General features: G+C 33.6%; 3 protein-coding genes across 4 annotated transcripts; 2 read left to right on the top strand and 1 right to left on the bottom strand.

Moving 5' to 3' along the window:
• The first annotated feature begins 1,383 nt into the window (after positions 1–1,383).
• LOC136218807 (protein trichome birefringence-like 31) lies at positions 1,384–3,318 on the top strand. The gene is made up of 5 exons (XM_066005921.1): positions 1,384–1,739; positions 1,816–1,987; positions 2,120–2,319; positions 2,492–2,638; positions 2,840–3,318. Exons 1-5 carry the CDS (start codon positions 1,396–1,398, stop codon positions 3,192–3,194), a joined length of 1,218 nt encoding a protein of 405 aa, XP_065861993.1. The 5' UTR covers positions 1,384–1,395; the 3' UTR covers positions 3,195–3,318.
• On the bottom strand, positions 3,313–8,719 carry LOC136218805 (uncharacterized). 2 transcript variants are annotated; one of them, XM_066005917.1, is made up of 5 exons: positions 8,530–8,716; positions 7,942–8,066; positions 6,473–7,799; positions 4,604–4,764; positions 3,313–3,688 (listed from the first exon to the last, which is right to left on the bottom strand). In XM_066005917.1, the coding sequence occupies exons 2-5, from the start codon at positions 8,032–8,034 to the stop codon at positions 3,491–3,493; spliced, it is 1,779 nt and encodes a 592-aa protein (XP_065861989.1). In that variant the 5' UTR covers positions 8,035–8,066; positions 8,530–8,716; the 3' UTR covers positions 3,313–3,490. The 2 variants fall into 2 exon arrangements, with proteins under 2 accessions (XP_065861989.1, XP_065861990.1); XM_066005918.1 differs by lacking the exon at positions 4,604–4,764 and having other exon boundaries at positions 3,486–3,688; positions 8,530–8,719.
• Positions 8,720–11,767: 3,048 nt separating this feature from the next.
• LOC136218806 (probable serine/threonine-protein kinase PBL7) lies at positions 11,768–17,949 on the top strand. Its single transcript, XM_066005920.1, has 6 exons — positions 11,768–12,103; positions 12,731–12,939; positions 13,024–13,216; positions 13,304–13,689; positions 13,768–14,135; positions 16,687–17,949. The coding sequence occupies exons 1-6, from the start codon at positions 12,022–12,024 to the stop codon at positions 16,730–16,732; spliced, it is 1,284 nt and encodes a 427-aa protein (XP_065861992.1). The 5' UTR covers positions 11,768–12,021; the 3' UTR covers positions 16,733–17,949.
• The last annotated feature ends 1,871 nt before the right edge of the window (positions 17,950–19,820 follow it).

Below are 19,820 nucleotides of genomic sequence, written 5' to 3'. Positions count from 1 at the left end.
ACTTTAAAATGGAGCAATTAAATCCCTAACCTTTGAAATATCTAATTCCATTTGAAATAAACTTCAATTATTTTATTTTTAAATTATTTTATTTCTACAAATTAAAGTTTAGTGATTATTGTTTTATTTCTATTGGAGTTTAATTTTATTTTTAATAAACTCGTTTTGATCATTTTTTTTTACGATTTTTGTGTCGCATACTGATTTTTTTTTTTGTTACAAGGAAAGCAAACAACAAAAGCAAAAAGAAAAAGACAAACTAAACAGACACCCGACGAGGGAAGGACACTCCAACTAGGTCGTCTCTTAGGATTTGGGCGATATCCCTAGGAGGGTCCATTAGGACTGTGAGGCAGGGAGGGGAAAGATGAGCCACTCTGGCCATAAGATCCGCACACCGATTCTGCTCGCGGAAGACGTGAGTAAACTTGCAAGAAATACCTCTTGAACTAAGGTCCCTGATGGCAGAAATCAAATTTCTAACCGGATGGTGCATGGAAGAGGGCCCTATAATTAGGGAGATTGAACAACTTATGATTTGAACAGCTTATGAAACAAACATAACACCAAGTTAACATTATATTACATGTCAAAAATGTTATATCAGATATAGTGTAGGGTTAATTCTAAAAAAAATAATTAACGTGGCTATACCGATTTACAGATGAAACAATTTTTGTTGTAGTCAAAACAAGAATAGTGTTTGTCGACATTTGTAAAACCGGTAATTTTTAGGTTGAAATTGCTAATTTGGCGGTTAACGATTTCAAAATTAAAAATTTCAAGAATTTGATGAAAATTTAAGAAACTGTTCGGTAAGAAAAGAGAAAACTCAAAAAACGATGATTTTAAAAAATAAAAAATTTAGTTACATAATAAATAACAACTTTAATATTTTGAAGTCGTTAACGATCAAATTGGCAATGTCAATCCAAAAGTCCCCGATTTTGTAACTGTCGACAAACACCGTCATTGTTTTGACAATAAAAAAACCATAATTCTTTAACTGCAAATCAGTGTACATGTTGGACGCTCCTCGAACATTAATGTCTTTCCTTTTGGTCCAATCCGAATAATTTACTAAAATAAGTAGTAATTAGTTTCTAAAATTTTAAAATTACAACCATTAATTTGAATTAAATGACTGAGTCTAAAATATGACTTGACAAATTGAAAGTTAATGAAGTTGAAAGAATGTTTAAATTCTAGTTATTTAATTTAAACATACAGTTAGAATCTGTTTGGAGTATACAAAGCTTACCTTAAAAGCAAGCAAGCTAGCATTACCAACTGGTGGTTGCATCTAAATAAGTTGAAATTTCAACTTCCAATTGAAGTAATAACCACACTTCACATGACCATCTGAAAAATATGCATGCATTGCATAGCTAAAACATGATCCAAGATGGCCGAATTCAACACCTCCTTCCTCTATCACTAACTGCTTTTCTTCTCCTTGGAACTTCTAGATTAATCCTTGACTCTCTCAAGTCCAACCGTACCACTATTTTCAGACAACATAAGAAGCAAAAGGCAGTGTTTGTTTTACCTGAAGATCGATTTGAAGAGGAGTGCAATGTGTTTGAAGGTCAATGGGTGTGGGACAATGTCTCCCTTCCTTTTTATACAGAACAAACATGCCCTTACTTGGTTAAACAGACCACTTGTCTCACTAATGGCAGACCTGATGCTTTTTACCACAACTGGAGATGGAAACCTAACCAATGCAATTTACCAAGGTATATATATATACCTTTCCCCCTTTCTTTCTGCTTTTTTTACAATGTCTCTTGAATTTGGGTGCTGTGTATGCAGGTTTGACCCACTGAAGCTGCTAGACATATTGAGGGGGAAAAGGCTCATGTTCATAGGAGACTCAGTGCAAAGAGGTCAATTTGAATCTATGGTCTGTATGCTACAATCTGTCATTCCACAAGGAAAAAAATCCTTCCACAGAACTCCACCTATGAAGATTTTCAAAGCTGAGGTATATTTATTTTCATAGATGAATTTCTTCTGTAAATTATATTATCGTGTCGGGAATTAATGGCACTGATCATTCCTTTAGAGTGGATTAAATGGAAGTTGAGATGATTAATTAATAAATATGTTGTTTCAGGAATATAATGCATCAATAGAGTATTATTGGGCACCTTTCATAGTGGAGTCAATATCAGATCATGCAACAAATCATACAGTGCATAAAAGGCTGGTTACTCTTGATTCCATAGCTAAACATGGCAATACCTGGCTAGGAGTTGATTTTTTGGTTTTTGAGAGCTATGTTTGGTGGATGCACAATCCTCTTATTAACGCTACGTAAGTTTTTTTTTTCTATTTAAATCAAATCGTGTTAAATGTATTGTGTCAATAGAAGTATTTCTGTAAATCATATTATCATATTAGAAATTAACACCCCTTTAATTCGTTAAATTATTTCATCTAAACGATGGTGTTTCTCATTTTTCACATGTGGTTATTATGATTTCAGGTACGGATCAGTTGATGAAATAAAGGAATATAACGTAACAAGTGCATACAAGTTGGCATTAGAAACATGGGCAAAATGGTTAGATTCCAATATCAACCCTCTCAAACAGAAGGTGTTCTTTATGAGCATGTCTCCCACACATTTGTGGTATTTTTCTTTTCTTTTCTTTTGTTTCACTTTCCATTCTGTAATTGGTTTTGCTTTCAGGATAAAACTAAAAAAGAACCCGGAATGTATCTAGATAAGTGCAATTATACCCTTAGCGACTCTCATACTTATGTCCTAACTTAGGGGTAAATTTGCACTCCTCAAAGAATAGAAAAACTAAAAGCAGTTTCGGGTTTTCAGGAGCTGGGAATGGAGACCAGGAAGTGATGAAAACTGTTTCAATGAATCATACCCAATAGAAGGACCATACTGGGGAACAGGTTCTAATCTCAAGATTATGAAGATAGTTGCTGATGTCCTGCTACAATTGAAAATCAATGTAACATTGTTGAATATCACTCAGTTGTCCGAGTATAGGAAAGATGCTCATACAACAATCTACGGAGAACGCAAGGGCAAGCTTCTTACTAAAGAACAAAGGTCTGATCCTAAAAATTTTGCTGATTGTATTCATTGGTGCTTACCAGGAGTTCCTGATACCTGGAATCACATTTTATATTCATATTTGATGCGTGATCATCGAAATTTTTCCTAAAAATTAGTCAAGTTTTTTTTAGTAGAAAACATATTCTGTTAAAGATAACTTCATTTACAACAGCAGAAGAATATGTAAATGTACCCTGGGTTGAATGTTATAGCAACCAACTTACGGATCATAATTTCGACAAATTATCATTTCCTTTTCTAAATTATTCATGTGGTAGTATAAATGGGAGTCATCAACTAGAATATTGACAAGAGGGATGAATAATCTTGAACTTGCTTATCTGAACAAGAGGCAGAGGCTCCCAATTAATGCAGTGGCTGTTATAATATAGATTTCCGAGCTATTTACACGAGCTCCCATTCAGAATCCAGTGAATGTTGTAGTTGGATATCAGGGTTCAAGGTTACAGTGTTACTAAATGGCAACGGCCGCTCAACTGTATCTTGGCTGGACTTTGTATCAAGCTCCCCATACCAAATTGCAAGCTGCTCATACTCCTTGCTTACCCTCTTTCTTGTATTGAATGCATCCTGGAGTTTTTTCTTTAAAGAAAAAAAAAATACTGTTAGACATATTTCATTGATGGCATATACTTCCAAGAGTACCAAATAAATACCGTTTTTAAAAAAAAAAAAAAACTTTGCTCCCAAAATTGTGGCTATGATAGCTGAATTTTAGTTCAGCTGCATTGAGCACTGAGCAGAGCTATGCCGTTGAGAAAATCATGGCTCAAGCTTGGCCAGTCTACTATGGTGTAATTTTTTTATCCCATGTGGCTCAAGTTTGGGTTGGCTCTTTAATAAAGAAACCTTAACACATAAGCCCAGAAGTACTCTCATCAAAGCCAACACTTTCTAGCTGTTTGAAAAAGGTCGTCACTTGTATGTTGGATAACTGATCATTTATATAGAACTTTGCATTTTTGTAAATCAGCCATTAAATTCTTAAAAAGCAATTATAGTTTTGAACATCTTAATTTAAATTGCAAAAAGAAAATTTACACATTTTTTTTATCAGTGCTTAAGCAAGCAAAACTATGGACAAGCCTACCAGTGGAGAGTTCCAGCCTAAAACAAGATTCGCCTAGCACTTGTAAGCTTGGTTACTCAATAGAATGAGCCATATATTAGCCTTGGAAATTTCCTTTTTAATCTAAATAATTGAGCTTGGAAGGATCCCTTATCAAACCAATCTCTGAAAAATTATTTATAGCTTGGTTCATTTGCAACCCTAGACTCTATATTTATTTAGGTCAATGAACTTAAACACGAAAAGAAACTAACTCATATCAGGCTATCCAAGTACATTCCACTTCTTTACATCAGAAACATTTTCTTTATAATAAAACAGTGTGACTCCCACTGTTATGCGGTGCCCAACAGCAAAATCAGAAAACAAGAAAACTGCGCATAACATACATTCAAACACACACACACACACAGAGAGAGAGGGAAAACCTTGTATGATCTCTGCCTTTGGATTCTTCGGGAAACTTCATAAAGCATACTATTATCAACAATAACACAGCTTTCCTCAAGTTTCACTTCATCAAACAAATCAATAGTTTCCATCCCAGAGTCTGCAGCACAATCGACATATGTAGAGCAACTGGAACATGCTGTAGATTAATCTAAGATTAGTATGAAGATAACGCTTCCAAAATATGTAAAAGATGTTTTATGTTCTTTTCATTGTGAGTTCAGTTGCCAAGCAAAAATATAAGGCATAGAAGCACAAAATACAAGCAGGTCTGCATTTCAGAGTTACAAGGCCTCAAATCAGATCTACTTTCACCTTTATTTTTATAACATCCTCATTTACAAAAGACTGAGCAAATTTAATAACCTGGTGCATGAGCTTTAAGGTGAATGATGCATTCGCATCTAAAGACCACAACTCAAATTTAAGGCACCTTGAGAAATCACAAGACACAATCATGAGTAACTTTCACATGTAATTTGTTAGGGATAAGGTGCAAATTTGCCCCTAATGTTTTTAGGGAAGATCACATTTACCCTTTAAGTATGAAATAGCAAAATTTTAGGTCTATGGTTTTCCTACAGATGCAATTTTGGGCTTATTGGATGGAAAACTTAACAGTGTCAACATTTCCATCTTCTTCCCCCAAATCACACGATTCTGCAGATTTTGATTATGGTATCCTTCTTCTTCAATTGCGATTTTGATTTTACTCTCATTCATCTTCTTCCCTTCAATCACGATTCTGCTCACCTTCTTCTTCCCTTCAATTGCAATTTTGATTCTGCTCTCCTTCTCCTTCCTTCAATCATGACCCTTATATTCTTCTCCTTTATCGCAAATATGCATCATCTGCAATTTCAACCCTGAAACCATTTTCACTTCCAACTCATGTTTCTTCCCACCATTCATTTCTATTTCTTCATCTGGGTGTCCCCCAACTCAAATTAAGGTAAAAACATTTTAATTTTCTAAGGATACATTTGTAGTCTCTGTTTGAAGAATGAACCTTCTGGTTCTTGAGAAGAAGAAGGGTTTATAAAATTTGCTTTCTTTCTTTCACATGTGATTGAAGTGACTTATTGGGAATTTTTTCCTATTGCATCATGAAACTATCACTTTTGGGGATAAAAGAATATGGATTGAGACTAGTGTTTTGGAGGAAAAAGCTACAATCTGAACATGTTTTGCTGCTATGCTGATGAATTAAAGGAAGAATTTGTTCCTGATTATTGGTGAAAATGGAAAAAAAAACATGAATGGATGGAGAGAACTAGAAGTTAGCCGACATTTGCAAAATGAGATACATGTTTAAGAAAACCATAGACCTAAAATTGCACCTTTAAGAAAACTATAGACCTAAAATTTTGCTATTTCATACTTAAGGGATAAATATGATCTTCCCTAAAAACGTTAGGGGAAAATTTGCACCTTATCCCAATTTGTTAAAAATTTGTTCCCAGTGGTTTCTATGCAAGGGTTACTAGATACAGCAGATAAAATTTCCTACTGAGACCAAATATTAGGTTAATCAAACTTGACTCCATATCTCAAGAACTTCGATAGATGAAGATATTAATTCTATCTCAATTCTAGTTTAGAGTAGCTTCCAAAACTATTGTAATACACAGCATACAGCATATTGTGTGTCAAAATTCTCTTTTCCGAAACTGATAGAACAGCATATGTGATGACAGCACATCATCATATCTCTAGATCTGATTACATCTGAATAACTAATGAAGACCCATACCTATAACTAGCAAAAACACAAAAGCACATACTCCCAAGCATATTCTACATAATATAGAAGGATTTAGACACAAAGTAGAAGTTATGTAACCAACCTGTTGATTCCGCTGACATGACACTGTTGGAGCAACTGAGTCCAGTCTCAACTTCCCCCTTGTTACAGGGGTCAATAGGATTAGATGCAGGAGACAAGTGAGAATTCAACATATCTGTCGATTCCACTGACAGTACACTGTTAGAAAAAGTAAGTCCTGTCCCTTCTTCCTCCTTGTTACTAGATACAATTGAAGGAGATGCAGAAGAAACGAGTAAACCAGAATACTCTGAAACAAGGGCAGCCTCATTAACAGCATCGCTGTAAGATTCAATTTCTGCAAGGAAGTCATTCAATGAACCCCTAGGCAGCGTACAAGGTTCTGTGAATATTGAACCATCGGATGACTCAACTGAACAGGCCATTTCGGATAGCCCAACAGCGGTTGAGATATCAGAGACATCTGCAGGGATGCAATAAACAATTTCAACCTCTTGGGAAGGCACGGAGTCCTGGCCATTAACTGAAGTTGAAGAAGCATCCTCATCAAGAGAAACACATGAACTTTCGTTATCATTATCAATCAATTCATGGGATGGTAATGCATTGGTTGAGTCGTCAAGAGAAGCAGTTAAGTCTAAGGCCTCAGGAGCATTGCAGTTCTCCTTTGCATTCCCGTCCATGCTCAGATCACAGTTCTCATTTGTTGAAACAACAGTGACGTTTCCTGCTAAATCAAATTCTGCCCCCTGATGAGATTCATGGGATGGTAATGCATTGGCCGAGTCGTCATGAGAAGCAATTAAGTCTAAGGCCTCAGGAGCATTGCAGTTCTCCTTTGCATTTCCGTCCATGCTCAGATCACAGTTCTCATTTGTTGAAACAACACTGACGTTTCCTGCTAAATCAAATTCCGCCCCCTGATGAGATTCATGAGATGGCAATGCATTGGTTGAGTCGTCAAGAGAAGCAGTTAAGTCTAAGGCCTCAGGAGCATTGCAGTTCTCCTTTCCGTCCATGCTCAGATCACAGTTCTCATTTGTTGAAACAACACTGACGTTTCCTGCTAAATCAAATTCTGCCCCCTGATGAGATTCCCCAGCAGTTGGGACAGTTGACTGGTGTGCAAGGTTAAGCCCATCAAATGCATCCCTTGAAGCAAAATCACTTGGCTCCAAATATGGCTGCCTTTTGGGAACTATGGGTCCATGATATTCCTCCGTACCAATGATTGATTTTATATAGGTTCCAACAGCAGCATTACCTTTCAGTGCCACTGCCTGAGCTTCACATCTAACCGGATCAACTATTTGAACAACATCAGAACAAAATTTTTTCATACTGTCACCCACTATTTGCACCTGATTCTCAACATATTTAACAGCATCCTGGACACGAAAGTAGTTTATTATATGAGGAATTGCTAAAACATGTTAGCTCGTTTGGGACATGCAGAGGCGGATATCAATAAGATTAATGCATGTTATTAAATTTAGCTTTCTCACTGAGGAGGAGAGACAAAAGAGCTACCTCGTTCACGATGTTATCCATTTCCTGACACATAGTTTCAAACCTCTGGTAAAAGTTGCCAACCCAGGCTGCACCTTTAGACTTGAAATCCATTACAAACCCCTATTCAGTGAAATGCTCCTAACCTGCAACATTGAAAGAAAATATCAGACATCCATTAGGCAAAGCCTTTAATTTCAAATTCACAATTACAAGAACGCATAAACAATGTATGAATTGCAAGAAAGCTTGAAAATACGAGCCCTGGCACAAAAACTAGGATTTGTGATAGGAAGGTTACAGGTTTGAGTCGCAGAAAAAGCTGTGAACAATAGACGACTCTCTTACAATTCCAACAAAGCATGGAGCTTTTGGAATGAAAAACACCCTTGTAAAGTAAGCTCAGGTGAGAAATACCAGAGGGACAAGACGACATAACCGGGAAATCAACATCATCAAAATAAATTCGAAGTAACTTCAGATATCCCATTGAACCCAATTCAATTGATATAATAAAAACAAACGAAAAACGAAGCATAATGTGAGGAAGGAACTAATAAATACATCCTTGAAAATAGTAGATACATGATCGAAGAGAAAGAAACTCACTCAACAACCAAAGTAGAATCAGAAAATCAAAACAAAAGGAACTTATTTGGAGAAATATTGCGGGGAGTACAAAATATCAGAGTTGAACAGCGATAATCATGATCGGTGAGCTTGGTGGGGGTTTCATATATGTAAAGAGTGCGAGAAAGGGATAATGATGGGAGAAAGAGCAGCTTAAAAATAGGTTTTATAAGTTATCCTGTGCTGTAATTTCCTAATAAAACTGAACCTTTTCTACCTGTACGTACCGTATTACGGTTTTAATAGGACGCAACGCAACCATGTTTAGTTAAAATAGAGTTTGATTTTACCATGGATTCTATTCTGATCAACAAGTAGATTGGATTCATCACGACTCCTCTTACGGAGAATCTATACATCCGGGACAACTATACCTTAAATACATCTATTGGTCCCTTGCTTAATTATTTATAGGGAAAATTACAAAACTGGGTCAAATGAGAGGCTCATTTACATATTTAACACTGATTTTGTGTGACTTTCTCATAATACCCCTAACCTTCCCACTTCCACCACTCGCGAATCGCCGCTCCCCCTATCTCCTTGGTTATGCGAAAAGTTGCTCCTGCATTAATGATTTCAAGACTTTTGATTTTCCTTTTTTCCTTTAAATTGCACGAAATCTGCACCATTTAGTCAAAATCACAATGAATTTCTCTTTTTCCTCTCTTCATCTCTTGATTCTGCAACTTCCCAACCCTAGAAAACGAAGCCATGGTTTTTCATCTTCATGTTCGTTGCTTGGTTTCTTTCTTCTTGTTACCATCAAAGAAATGGTTTTTCTACGTTATTTCCTTCGTTCTTCCCATGTTATCATATTGTTATTGTCGCTTTTGGGGTGAAAGGAGCGAAAAATGTAAGTATCTGTTTTTTTTCTGCGATTTTTCATGAATTCACTTCGCAATCGATGGTTTCGCTAAGCTTTGCGAAGAGAACGAGCCTGGAAAGTGACGATCTACTTCGTTAATCGATGATTTCGCGAAGATATGCGAAGAGAAAGAGTCTGAAACGTATGGATCTACCTCACGAATCGATTAGTTCGCGAAGTCTGCGAATAGATCCTCACGTTTCAGACCTCGCAGATTTCGCGAAAGCATCGATATGCAACGTAGATAGTCACGTTTCTGACCTCGCAGACTTTGCAAAAGCATCGATATGCGAAGTAAAATCACCTCTTCCCCTGCACATTTACATTCGCATGCTTCGCTAATCTTCATTTCGCGAAGCCAAAATCATCTTTTTCCCTGCCTAACACGATTAATTTTTTCTGTAAATGGTTGAATACGTAACATCCCTTTCTGGAAGGCGGCGTACTGGGCTGCATGGGAGATGATTTTCCTTCCTGTATAGGGATGAACTTCCCCAAAATTGACACATTCACTCCTAAAGTGGTTGGTTAGGAGAGGTTGTGTCAATCTTGGGGTGCACCATGGGACACGTCTATCCCATGGTGCCAATCTTCAAAGTGAACCTAACTTAATCCGGTACCAATTTTAAATCGGATGAGTAATCTTGGTATGCACCGTGGGACACGTCCATCCCAAAAGGTCTGGAATCCAGACCTTTTGGGATGGACGTGTCCCACGGTGCATACCAAGATTACTCATCCGTTTCAAGATTGGTACCGGATTAGTTAGGTTCACTTTGAAATGATTAGTTAGTAGTAGAGTTCATTGTGGCAATCTTGTTGTAAATTTTGATAATGTTATGATTTGAATGTTGTTATTGTGGCAATCTTGTTGTAAATTTTGATAATGTTATGATTTTTAATGTTCGAATCCGTTGTTGTTTACCATTTTTTGTTATATACCACTTCGCGAATTAGCTTCAAATCATATCCAGCATTCGCATATGCGAACTAAATTCATCAAGCAAAACAAACTTCAGCTTCGCATATGCGAACTAAATTCATTAAGTAAATCCAAACATTAGCTTCGCAGGCTTCGCATATGGTCGAATATGCGAAGTTAGACGGGATGGGGTGAGCCGCGCGTAAATATTGAGGGTATTATGGGAAAGTCACACAAAATCAGTCTAGATATGTAATAGGTTGAGTAAATGGGTTAAATATGTAAATGTGCCTCCCATTTGACCCAGTTTTGTAATTTTCTTTATTTATATCGATTTAGATAATTAATTATTGTTAGATATTAATATGAATTAGTCTTTAATTATCAAATTAATTCAACTAATTCTATGATAATTATGGTATAAGTTTAGAGAACCAGCATAATACAAACTCTTATTCTTTTGGGATCAGGGGCTTCTAATCATATAATAAAGGTTAAAGTTTAATTTACACCCACATCTTTAACCAGAACTAGAGTTGAGGTGTTCATCAGTCGGTTCGGTCTGAAAACCGAACTGAACCGAAATAACCAAAAACCGAATAGTCTCAAAAATAAAAACTGGACCTAACCAAATAATAATAAATAACCGAACCGAACCGATCGAATTATTTCGGTTGGTTCGGTTATTCGGTTTTCTTATATTAAAAAACTTCCTTAACAATTATTTGTATGTAAGGTTAATATTACACCGTTAATGATGTTGTTGGGTATTTACTTATATATACAATAATTTTTATTTTTCTTTTTCATTTGGGATTGAAAGATGAAAAAGTATAGAAAGAAAAAAACATAAATTTTTTATATAGAAATGAAATCAATCTTAATTCCAAATATGAATTAGTGTATAATTGTACTAAATTGGTAGACAAACGTTAAATAGACCAATAATATAATCAGTTACATGCAATCCAAAAACTATCATGCTTAATAAAGATTCTAATAATATAATTCTAAATCAAATACAACTTAAAATAATAAATGACATACACTAATTATATAATAAATCTAATTTCTAATTATATTTAATTTATTTTGATATGTTCGGTTAATTCGGTAATTTTGATTTAAAAACCAAACCGACCGAAATTATCGAAATATTATAAAAATAAAATCGAAACCGAACTTAATAAACCGAAAACTGAACAAAAAACGAAATTCGTTGATTCGATCGGTTATTTCGGTCCGATTCGGCTTTTGAAGACCCCTAACCAGAACATAAATAGCCCCATTTTGGGCAAAATCCTATTAAATTTGTAAAACCTAGATTGTATTGAGAAACCGTGTAACGCGTACGGAAAAAAAAACAAAATAATAATAATTAAAAAAAAAAAAAAAAAGAGGAGAGAAGAGAAGAGAAGAGGAAACTGAAAAAGGTGTCGAATGTGATCTTCTTTCTCTATATTTTAAGCAATCTTTCCAACAACGTTAACCTTAATTCCTCTGTCATTCCTTCTCTTCCTCCTCTCGTTAGTATCAACTGCACTCTCTCATTATATTAAATTACATTACATTACTTTTCTTCTATCTCTCTTTGATTTTCTTATTTTATAAGAAGAATTATATATTCCAATCACAAAATCAGTGAATTTTATATTTTCGATTTTTCTTGTTGTTTCTGGGGATGGGTCATTGTCCTTGTTTTGGTTTCTTGTCTAATCGGATGAAATTGAAACCGGAAATTATCAAAAGAGAATCCTTGTTTGGTAAGTTTTCTTTGTTGGTTTCTTTCTCTCTCATTTTATTCATCTATGTTTTGAATTTATCGTGGATCATTGTCTTTATGTTTAAATGTGACATGATTTAGGTTTCTTGTTCGTAGGTTTTAATGGAATTTCTGGGTGTTGTTTGGTGCAACTTCAATAGAGTTACTTTAGACTTTATTTACCATATTCATTTTGGGTTTACAGTACAAGTTGTTATCAATATAATGATTAGTTGCTGTTTTGAGTCCATTTCTTTATCTAAACTATATACTTCATATCATACACTTTTATTTTGTTGGAAATTTCTAGTGCATTTATGAATTCTTTTTTGTGATATTTGATTTGATGCGAATGTGATCAGATTTGTTTTTATATCCAAATGCAATAAGCTAAACAAGTGAAAATCATCACATTTTTTGTAGGACTCGTGTACATACTATGCCACTCAGTTAATTATCTTGTCACTGCTACAATAATCAGTGATATTTGAGCAACCTAGAATGTCTAGATAATTGGAAAACCCAAAACCTAGAATGTCTAGATACTTTGCTCTTGTCCTATAACAAGTGGTTTGGTGGAATTGGATTTGTTAGAAGCTAATGATTCTTATTTGACAATTAAATACAGAATCAAGAGGAGAGGCAGGATCAAAAGTCAATCCAAATTCAATGAGAAGAAAAAGAGAGAGCAATAATAATAATAACTCTTCTAATGTGGCTCCAACATTTACCTATGAAGAGCTTGCAATTGCTACAAATTACTTTTCGCCTCAATGTTATCTTGGAAGAGGTGGTTTTGGCGCTGTTTATAAAGGGCATTTAGAAAGCACTCGTCAGGTATTAGCCTGATTTTTCTCTATTTGCTTTCATACATCTCAGCCCTATGAAAATGAAAATGAAAATGGTATTTATTTTTGGCAGGTTGTAGCTGTTAAACAGCTAGATCTAGCAGATGGTTTGCAAGGAGAAAAAGAGTTTCTGGTGGAAGTTCTTATGCTCACTTTAATGCATCATCCTAACCTTGTCAATTTGCTCGGTTTCTGCGCTGAAGGCGTACAACGCCTTCTTGTCTATGAGTTCATGGCTATGGGATCCTTGGAAGATCACCTTTTCGGTACCATATTACAATTAATTTTGAAATAACATTGATTGTGGTTTAGTTTCTATATATATATAATCACATCACATGATGGATGTACAGATGTTACACCTGATAAGGAGGCTCTGGACTGGAAGACAAGGATGAAGATAGCTAGTGGGGCAGCAAAAGGATTAGACTGTCTTCATAATGCTAATCCTCCTGTTATATACAGGGATTTAAAAGCATCAAACATATTACTGGGAGAAGGATTCCATCCAAAACTATCAGATTTTGGACTAGCTAAATTCGGTCCGATCGGTGACAATTCACATGTCTCAACCAGAGTCATGGGTACATATGGTTATTGTGCCCCTGAGTATGCCTCCACTGGAAGATTGACTCTAAAGACTGACATTTACTCTTTTGGGGTTCTCTTGTTAGAGCTAATTACTGGATACAGAGCAGTAGACGAAATCAATGGCCGTCGAATGCATCTAATTCACTGGGTAGGCTAGAATCCTTCTTCACTTAGCTGTGAATTAATTCAGTTTTCCTTAATTAATTTTGTTCTGTACTGTATGCAGGCACTACCAATAATTAGGGACCAAAAGAACCATTTGAAATTAGCAGATCCATTACTGAGAGGACAGTTTTCAGCTTCTGTATTGAACAAAGCTGTAGAGGTAGCATCAACCTGCCTTAATGAAAATGCGAATTTACGTCCTTCATCAAGTGATTTGGTGACAGCCATAGATTTTTTACTGTCATGTAAACATAAACCAAAAGATGCCAGTCTAGAATGGCCCGAGATTCATTTGGCTCCAAATATAACAGCAGTGGTCATAGAGAAGGATTTGGATCGAGATCGTGCAGTTGCAGAGGCAAAGATGTGGGGTGAGACTTGGAGAGAAAAGAGACGACGCCAAAGTCCTGTTTCTAATGAAACCAGCAGGTAAATAAGCTATTTAACAACCTGTTGCATAATCAATCCTTCAAACTAATCCAGTTTGAGCAAAAGTTGAAGTAAAATGCACTATTCAGTGTTGTTTTTATCCCAACTTCTCAAAACCATCAATTAAGTTCCTAACATTTGTCAAAATCAGTAATTGGCCCCCTTCTAACGTTCTTTTTCACTTAAAATTATTTTTATTATTTGCTTCCTTCCCTTGGCTAGAATCAAAAAGTTTAGTTGCAGCTAGAACTAATTTGAGAATTTTCATTCTTTGTTGACAAAACACGGCCAGCATAAACAAACCAAACAAAATTGAGTATGACCCGGGGGGCAATTTTATCTCTAACGTCTAAAATGATACAATTTTATCTCTGGCATTAGTACTCAAGAGCAGTTTTACTCTTAACGCTGATAGCCAAAAGCAATTTGACTCCTAATTACTAACAGATCACAAATATATTATTACACGTTAAAAAAAAAATTATACTGTATTTTGTATGCGTAAGACAAAAAAAAAAATTCAAATATTTTGTCGAATTTAAAAATATTAATCTCCAATTCTATTATTAAATTACAAAAAATAGGAAATTTTTTTTAGAACTAACAAATATACAATTGATGTAAAAGATAAGGAACAAAATATCTATATTTTAGAATGATGTATGAAATTGATCCAACCTACTAACAATAGATAGCTATAAAAGTAAAATGTTATTAATGTTAGAGGTATTTTTACGCATGATACCTAATTATTTTGGTGTAAATGATGTTAACAATGGTATAGAAATAGTAATAGTTAGTGGTCCAAGAATAATACCATAATAATACCATAACCATCGCTATGAGAATCTTGTCCAAGTTGATCAAATGAAGTTCTAAAGATAACTCCTCCTTCATCATCCACTTACTGAAATTGGTACCTCTCTCTGAATTTGATAGAGAATTAGTGTGTTGTTCTCTTCTCTTTTCTGAAAATGTACACATGTCAGAGAATTATAGTATTCTCCGATTGTGAAATTGATTTAAATGTACTTTCTGATCTCTAAGCAACAAATGATTATAAGAAATAAAGAGACCTAAAATCCTAAAGGATTCGAATATAAAAATGATACCGATCTTCAGAAATGATTGACGAACAAAACAAAATAAAATTGTGCCGGATAACTTAAGTGAACTTGAATAAAAATGAAAAGTACAGCTAAGGCAACTGAGAAATTTAAATTATTGAAATCTACAGTAAATTTTCTAGAGTATTCTTTTTTTTATCGTGATTTTTATCTTTTATAGATGTTGGAGTAACTTTTTGCTTCCTTCTACTAAGTCATGTTCTTTTATTAATTCTGGCACTTTTTAAATTTCCTGCTTTTTAATTGGCTCACAACAAAATACACGATAAACTATTAAATGGTCTGCTGGCTCCTCTTAGGTTTACCTCAAATCTCCCATGGGGTTTACTCTAAGAAAATCTACTTAGACGTAATTCACGCCAATTAATATATTTAAAATATATAAAAGTAAAAAATATTAATTATGGTACAAAGTGAAACAATTGAGGCAATGAATAAACTCACTTGATAATTAATGGGCAATTACAATGTGTGAGTCTATATATATATATATATACATGCATATGCATATGCGGCAAGCCCTAGTATGTAAGTCGGCAGTCGTAGGGAATACAAAGTATACTAGGAGTCTATTTAGAGTATCATCAAGAGACTCTTAGTGCACTTCCTAAAAATAATATAAATAATTGACTCTTAGTGATTTAAGAGTGACTAAGACATACCATCTCCAACAATACTTTTTATATTCACTCCTTATTTATTATTTTATCATTAAAATTATTAATTATTGTTACATTTACCAATAATATGAGGAGAGAGACTCCTCAATAATAAATTATTAATAAAAAATAAATTAAGAGGCACTGAAGCCCTGTTTTTTTTTACTTAATTTCAGCATAAGTGAGTTAAGTTCAGTTCAGCAGCATTCAGTTAAGTTCAGTTAATTTAATTTCAGTAATTATCATTATTTATTATAATTATAATTATTTATATATAATTTATTATAATTTATATATAATTTATAATTTAGTATTATTTATATATAATTCATCATTATTTATTATAATTATAACTATTTATATATAATTTATTATAATTTATTATAATTTATAATTTAATATTATTTATATTCATCATTATTTGTTATAATTATAAGTATTTATATATAATTTATAATTTAGTATTATTTATATATAATTCATCATTATTTATAAATAATGTATTATTATTTATTTTAATTGATATATAATTTATAATTTAATATTATTTATATACAATTCATCATTATTTATTATAATTATAATTATTTATATATTTATCATTATTTATTATAATTATAATTATTTATATATAAAATATATCATTATAGATATAATTTATTATAATTATAATTATTTGGTGCAGTTAAGTTAAATTAAGTTAAGTTCAGTTCATTTCAGTAGCATTCAGTTAATTTAATTTCAGTTAATTTAATTTAATTTCAGTAAAAAAGCACGGGGGCCTAAGAGGTGGAGAGAAGCTCTCTATTAATAGAGAAGATGGAGAGGCTCTTAGTGATTTGAGTAGTCACTAAGAGTTTGTTGTAGGTGATTTTTTATTCTCCCTCCTCAAATTTTAACTTAAGAGCCAACTTAAGAGGCTGTTGGAGATGCTCTTACTAATATCCGAAGTTATCCTTTTCACTCCCCCTCAAGCAAAAGGTCGCTCCCACACTATGAGCTTATCACGAAACTGCTAAAACCGATCATGATGAAGTGGTTTGGTGAAGGCCGTTTGATCCTCCGTAGATATGTCATGTGCAACAAGTGCCTTTGCCTTGACTTTATCACGCACAAAGTAAAATTCTTTCTCCAAATGCTTGCTATTATTGTGTAATACTGGATTCACAATTAAATAAACATCACTTAAGTTATCACACTAAAGCAGAGGTGTTGACACATTGGGTAACCAATTTCATGTAAAAAGCATTTGTATCCAAGTGAGTTCAGAAGTAGCAAAAGCAATGGATCGATATTCGGCCTCAGTAGACGATCTAGACAATGTTCGTTGCTTCCTAGATTCCCAGGAGACAAGGTAATGGCCAAGAAAAATTGCATAGCACCCGGTAGACCGGTGATCATCCTGATCTCCACCCTAATCTGTGTCAGAATAACAATGAAGTTGGCCAAGTTGACCCCCACGATGCATGCGCAAACCATGTGATACAGTACCATTCAAGTACCAAAGAACATTTTTACAGGATGCTAGTGAGGTTCACGAGGAGCATGCATGTATTGGGAGACTTTATTCACTGCATAGGAGATATCTGGACGTGCAAAAGTTAAATATTGCAAACTTCCAACCACACTTCGATGCAAACTAGGATCAGGAAGTAAATCTCTGAGATTCGCCTTTAATTTTTTCGAAGGTGCCGTCGGGCTAGCAACAACTTTATTATTTTGCATTTTGGATCGAACAGGAATTGTTTAACAATACTTGGTCTAATGAAGAAATAGGCCCGACCCCGTCTAGTCGACTTCGATACCAAGGCAGTAGCGTAAATGACCAATATTCCATATTGAGAATTTTGCTTCAGAAAACCAAACAAGTTGTTTAAGATAAGCATCATCATTGCCAGTAACAATCAAATTAACGACATAAATGAGAAAAAATAACCGAATTTTTCCTTTGAAGAAATAATATAGAGAACTATTATTGCTACTCTTTGTTAGTACATTATTAATGAACTCACGATTTTTTTTATTCATTTATATTGGATAATTTTTTTAACTAAAGTCAAATACGATAAAGGAGATTCATCGAAAATAGAATCAAATTACATTTTTTTTATCATATACTATAAAATTGAATATGTTTATGAATTTAATTGTAAAATATTAATATTAAACTCAAATATATATGTTAATATTAATTGTTGAATTAAGGTTAAATATGCATTAAGATTTAAAACTACCTATTTAAATGTAAGATTATTTTAAATAGATATTAATTTTTAATATTTTTTTTATGTAATTAACCTTTATACTTTTATCATAAATAACTAAAATTTGAAGTCGACTAGATATAGGCTTGACCAGTGGACTGAAAGGATCAATAAAATCAATCTCGGATTGTTGATGATACCTTTTAGCAACCAAACAAGCCTTATATTACTCAACCAGGCCATCAGCGTTGGTCTTAACTTTGAAAACCAATTTGAAATCAATCAAATTCGCCTCTGGTGATAGTGTAATAAACTACCATGTACCATTGCTCATAAGAGCATGATACTCTGAATTCATTGCATCTCGCCATTCTACAAATTTGGCATCCTATAAATATGTAAGCGGCTTTTATATGACTGTTGTTAGAACTTTCATTTTAAATACCCCAGCATGCGCATGTATCACCATTTGATGTGTCCTTTTCGAGGGATTTTATATGGATCATAGCATATTAGAAGAAGTACTCAGGCTTATTGCAGTAACTAACGGGGAGTTAGATGAACAAGTCTTAAGCTCAACTGGTAGTGGAATCACAAGAGTGTGCACAAGGTCACAAGTTGGAGTATAAGGAAGATCAAACTGGTCTTAGGCCGGCGTCGGAATAGATGAAGAGACAACTGGGGTACTGAAGTTATCGGCCATAGTAGGGGAACGAACTATAAGGAAAGCATCTCGTCGTGGCAAGGATGAATCTAATGGAGCTGTCACATTCGATCTCTGTGTACTGATCTAAATTGTCAATAACGGTGTCTAATAAAGGCGTACAAAATAGACTCAATGTGTTCAAATTAAAGATCAAGATTTAATGCATCAAAATCAAAATGACCAATCGTTATGCTTTTTGCCTAACATATTAGGAATTTTTTTATATAAAATAACAAATTTAATCTTCTATCATTACTTCATTTACATATTCCGTTGATTAAATTTTATAGGTTTTATTTTATTTTATTTTTATCAATGAAAGTATGAAAATAATATTAATTAAACATAAATAATTAATTTTATAATAATCTAATATTTTAATTTAAATAATAGTGAAATATATCTTCATATAATATTTATTTTGTATATTTAAAATAACTAATTACTAATTTTTTTTGGTAATATAATCATTAAAATTAGAAGGGCAGCTTAAAAAAATAAATTTTGGATTCACTTATTTGAAAATAGACCTCTGTTTTTTTTTTTTTTGCATTGCGAAAGCTTTTCACTGTTATCGATTCAATGAATTTTGTATTACAATGTTACTGACAAAACATACAGACACATGTAAGAGGATTTTTCGAAGTCGGAACTCTAAGTATACATTTTGAAATTTTAATTTATGTAGAGTAAGATCTTGAAATTTTAATTTTAATTTACACATTTTGTGAAGTACGGAACTCTAAGTATGCATTTTGAAATTACATATAAGAGGATTTAAGGTCTTAAGTTCTTCATTCCTTGAATATTAATCAGTCAAAAAATTTAAAATCGAAATTTATGTAGAGTAATTGAGGGAAGAATTGAAAAAAAAAAAATCTAATTGAGGTTTTGAATGCTAACATGTTATGTTAATTTTGTTGTTTGGATCCTAATGTGATTGAAGTGGAATTAAAGTAATTGATGATGCCAAGAAAGATGGTTCAATC

This window comes from Euphorbia lathyris, chromosome 2, assembly GCF_963576675.1.
Source record: "Euphorbia lathyris chromosome 2, ddEupLath1.1, whole genome shotgun sequence".
Lineage (NCBI taxonomy): Eukaryota > Viridiplantae > Streptophyta > Magnoliopsida > Malpighiales > Euphorbiaceae > Euphorbia > Euphorbia lathyris.
This window is presented reverse-complemented; position numbering and strand designations above follow the sequence as displayed.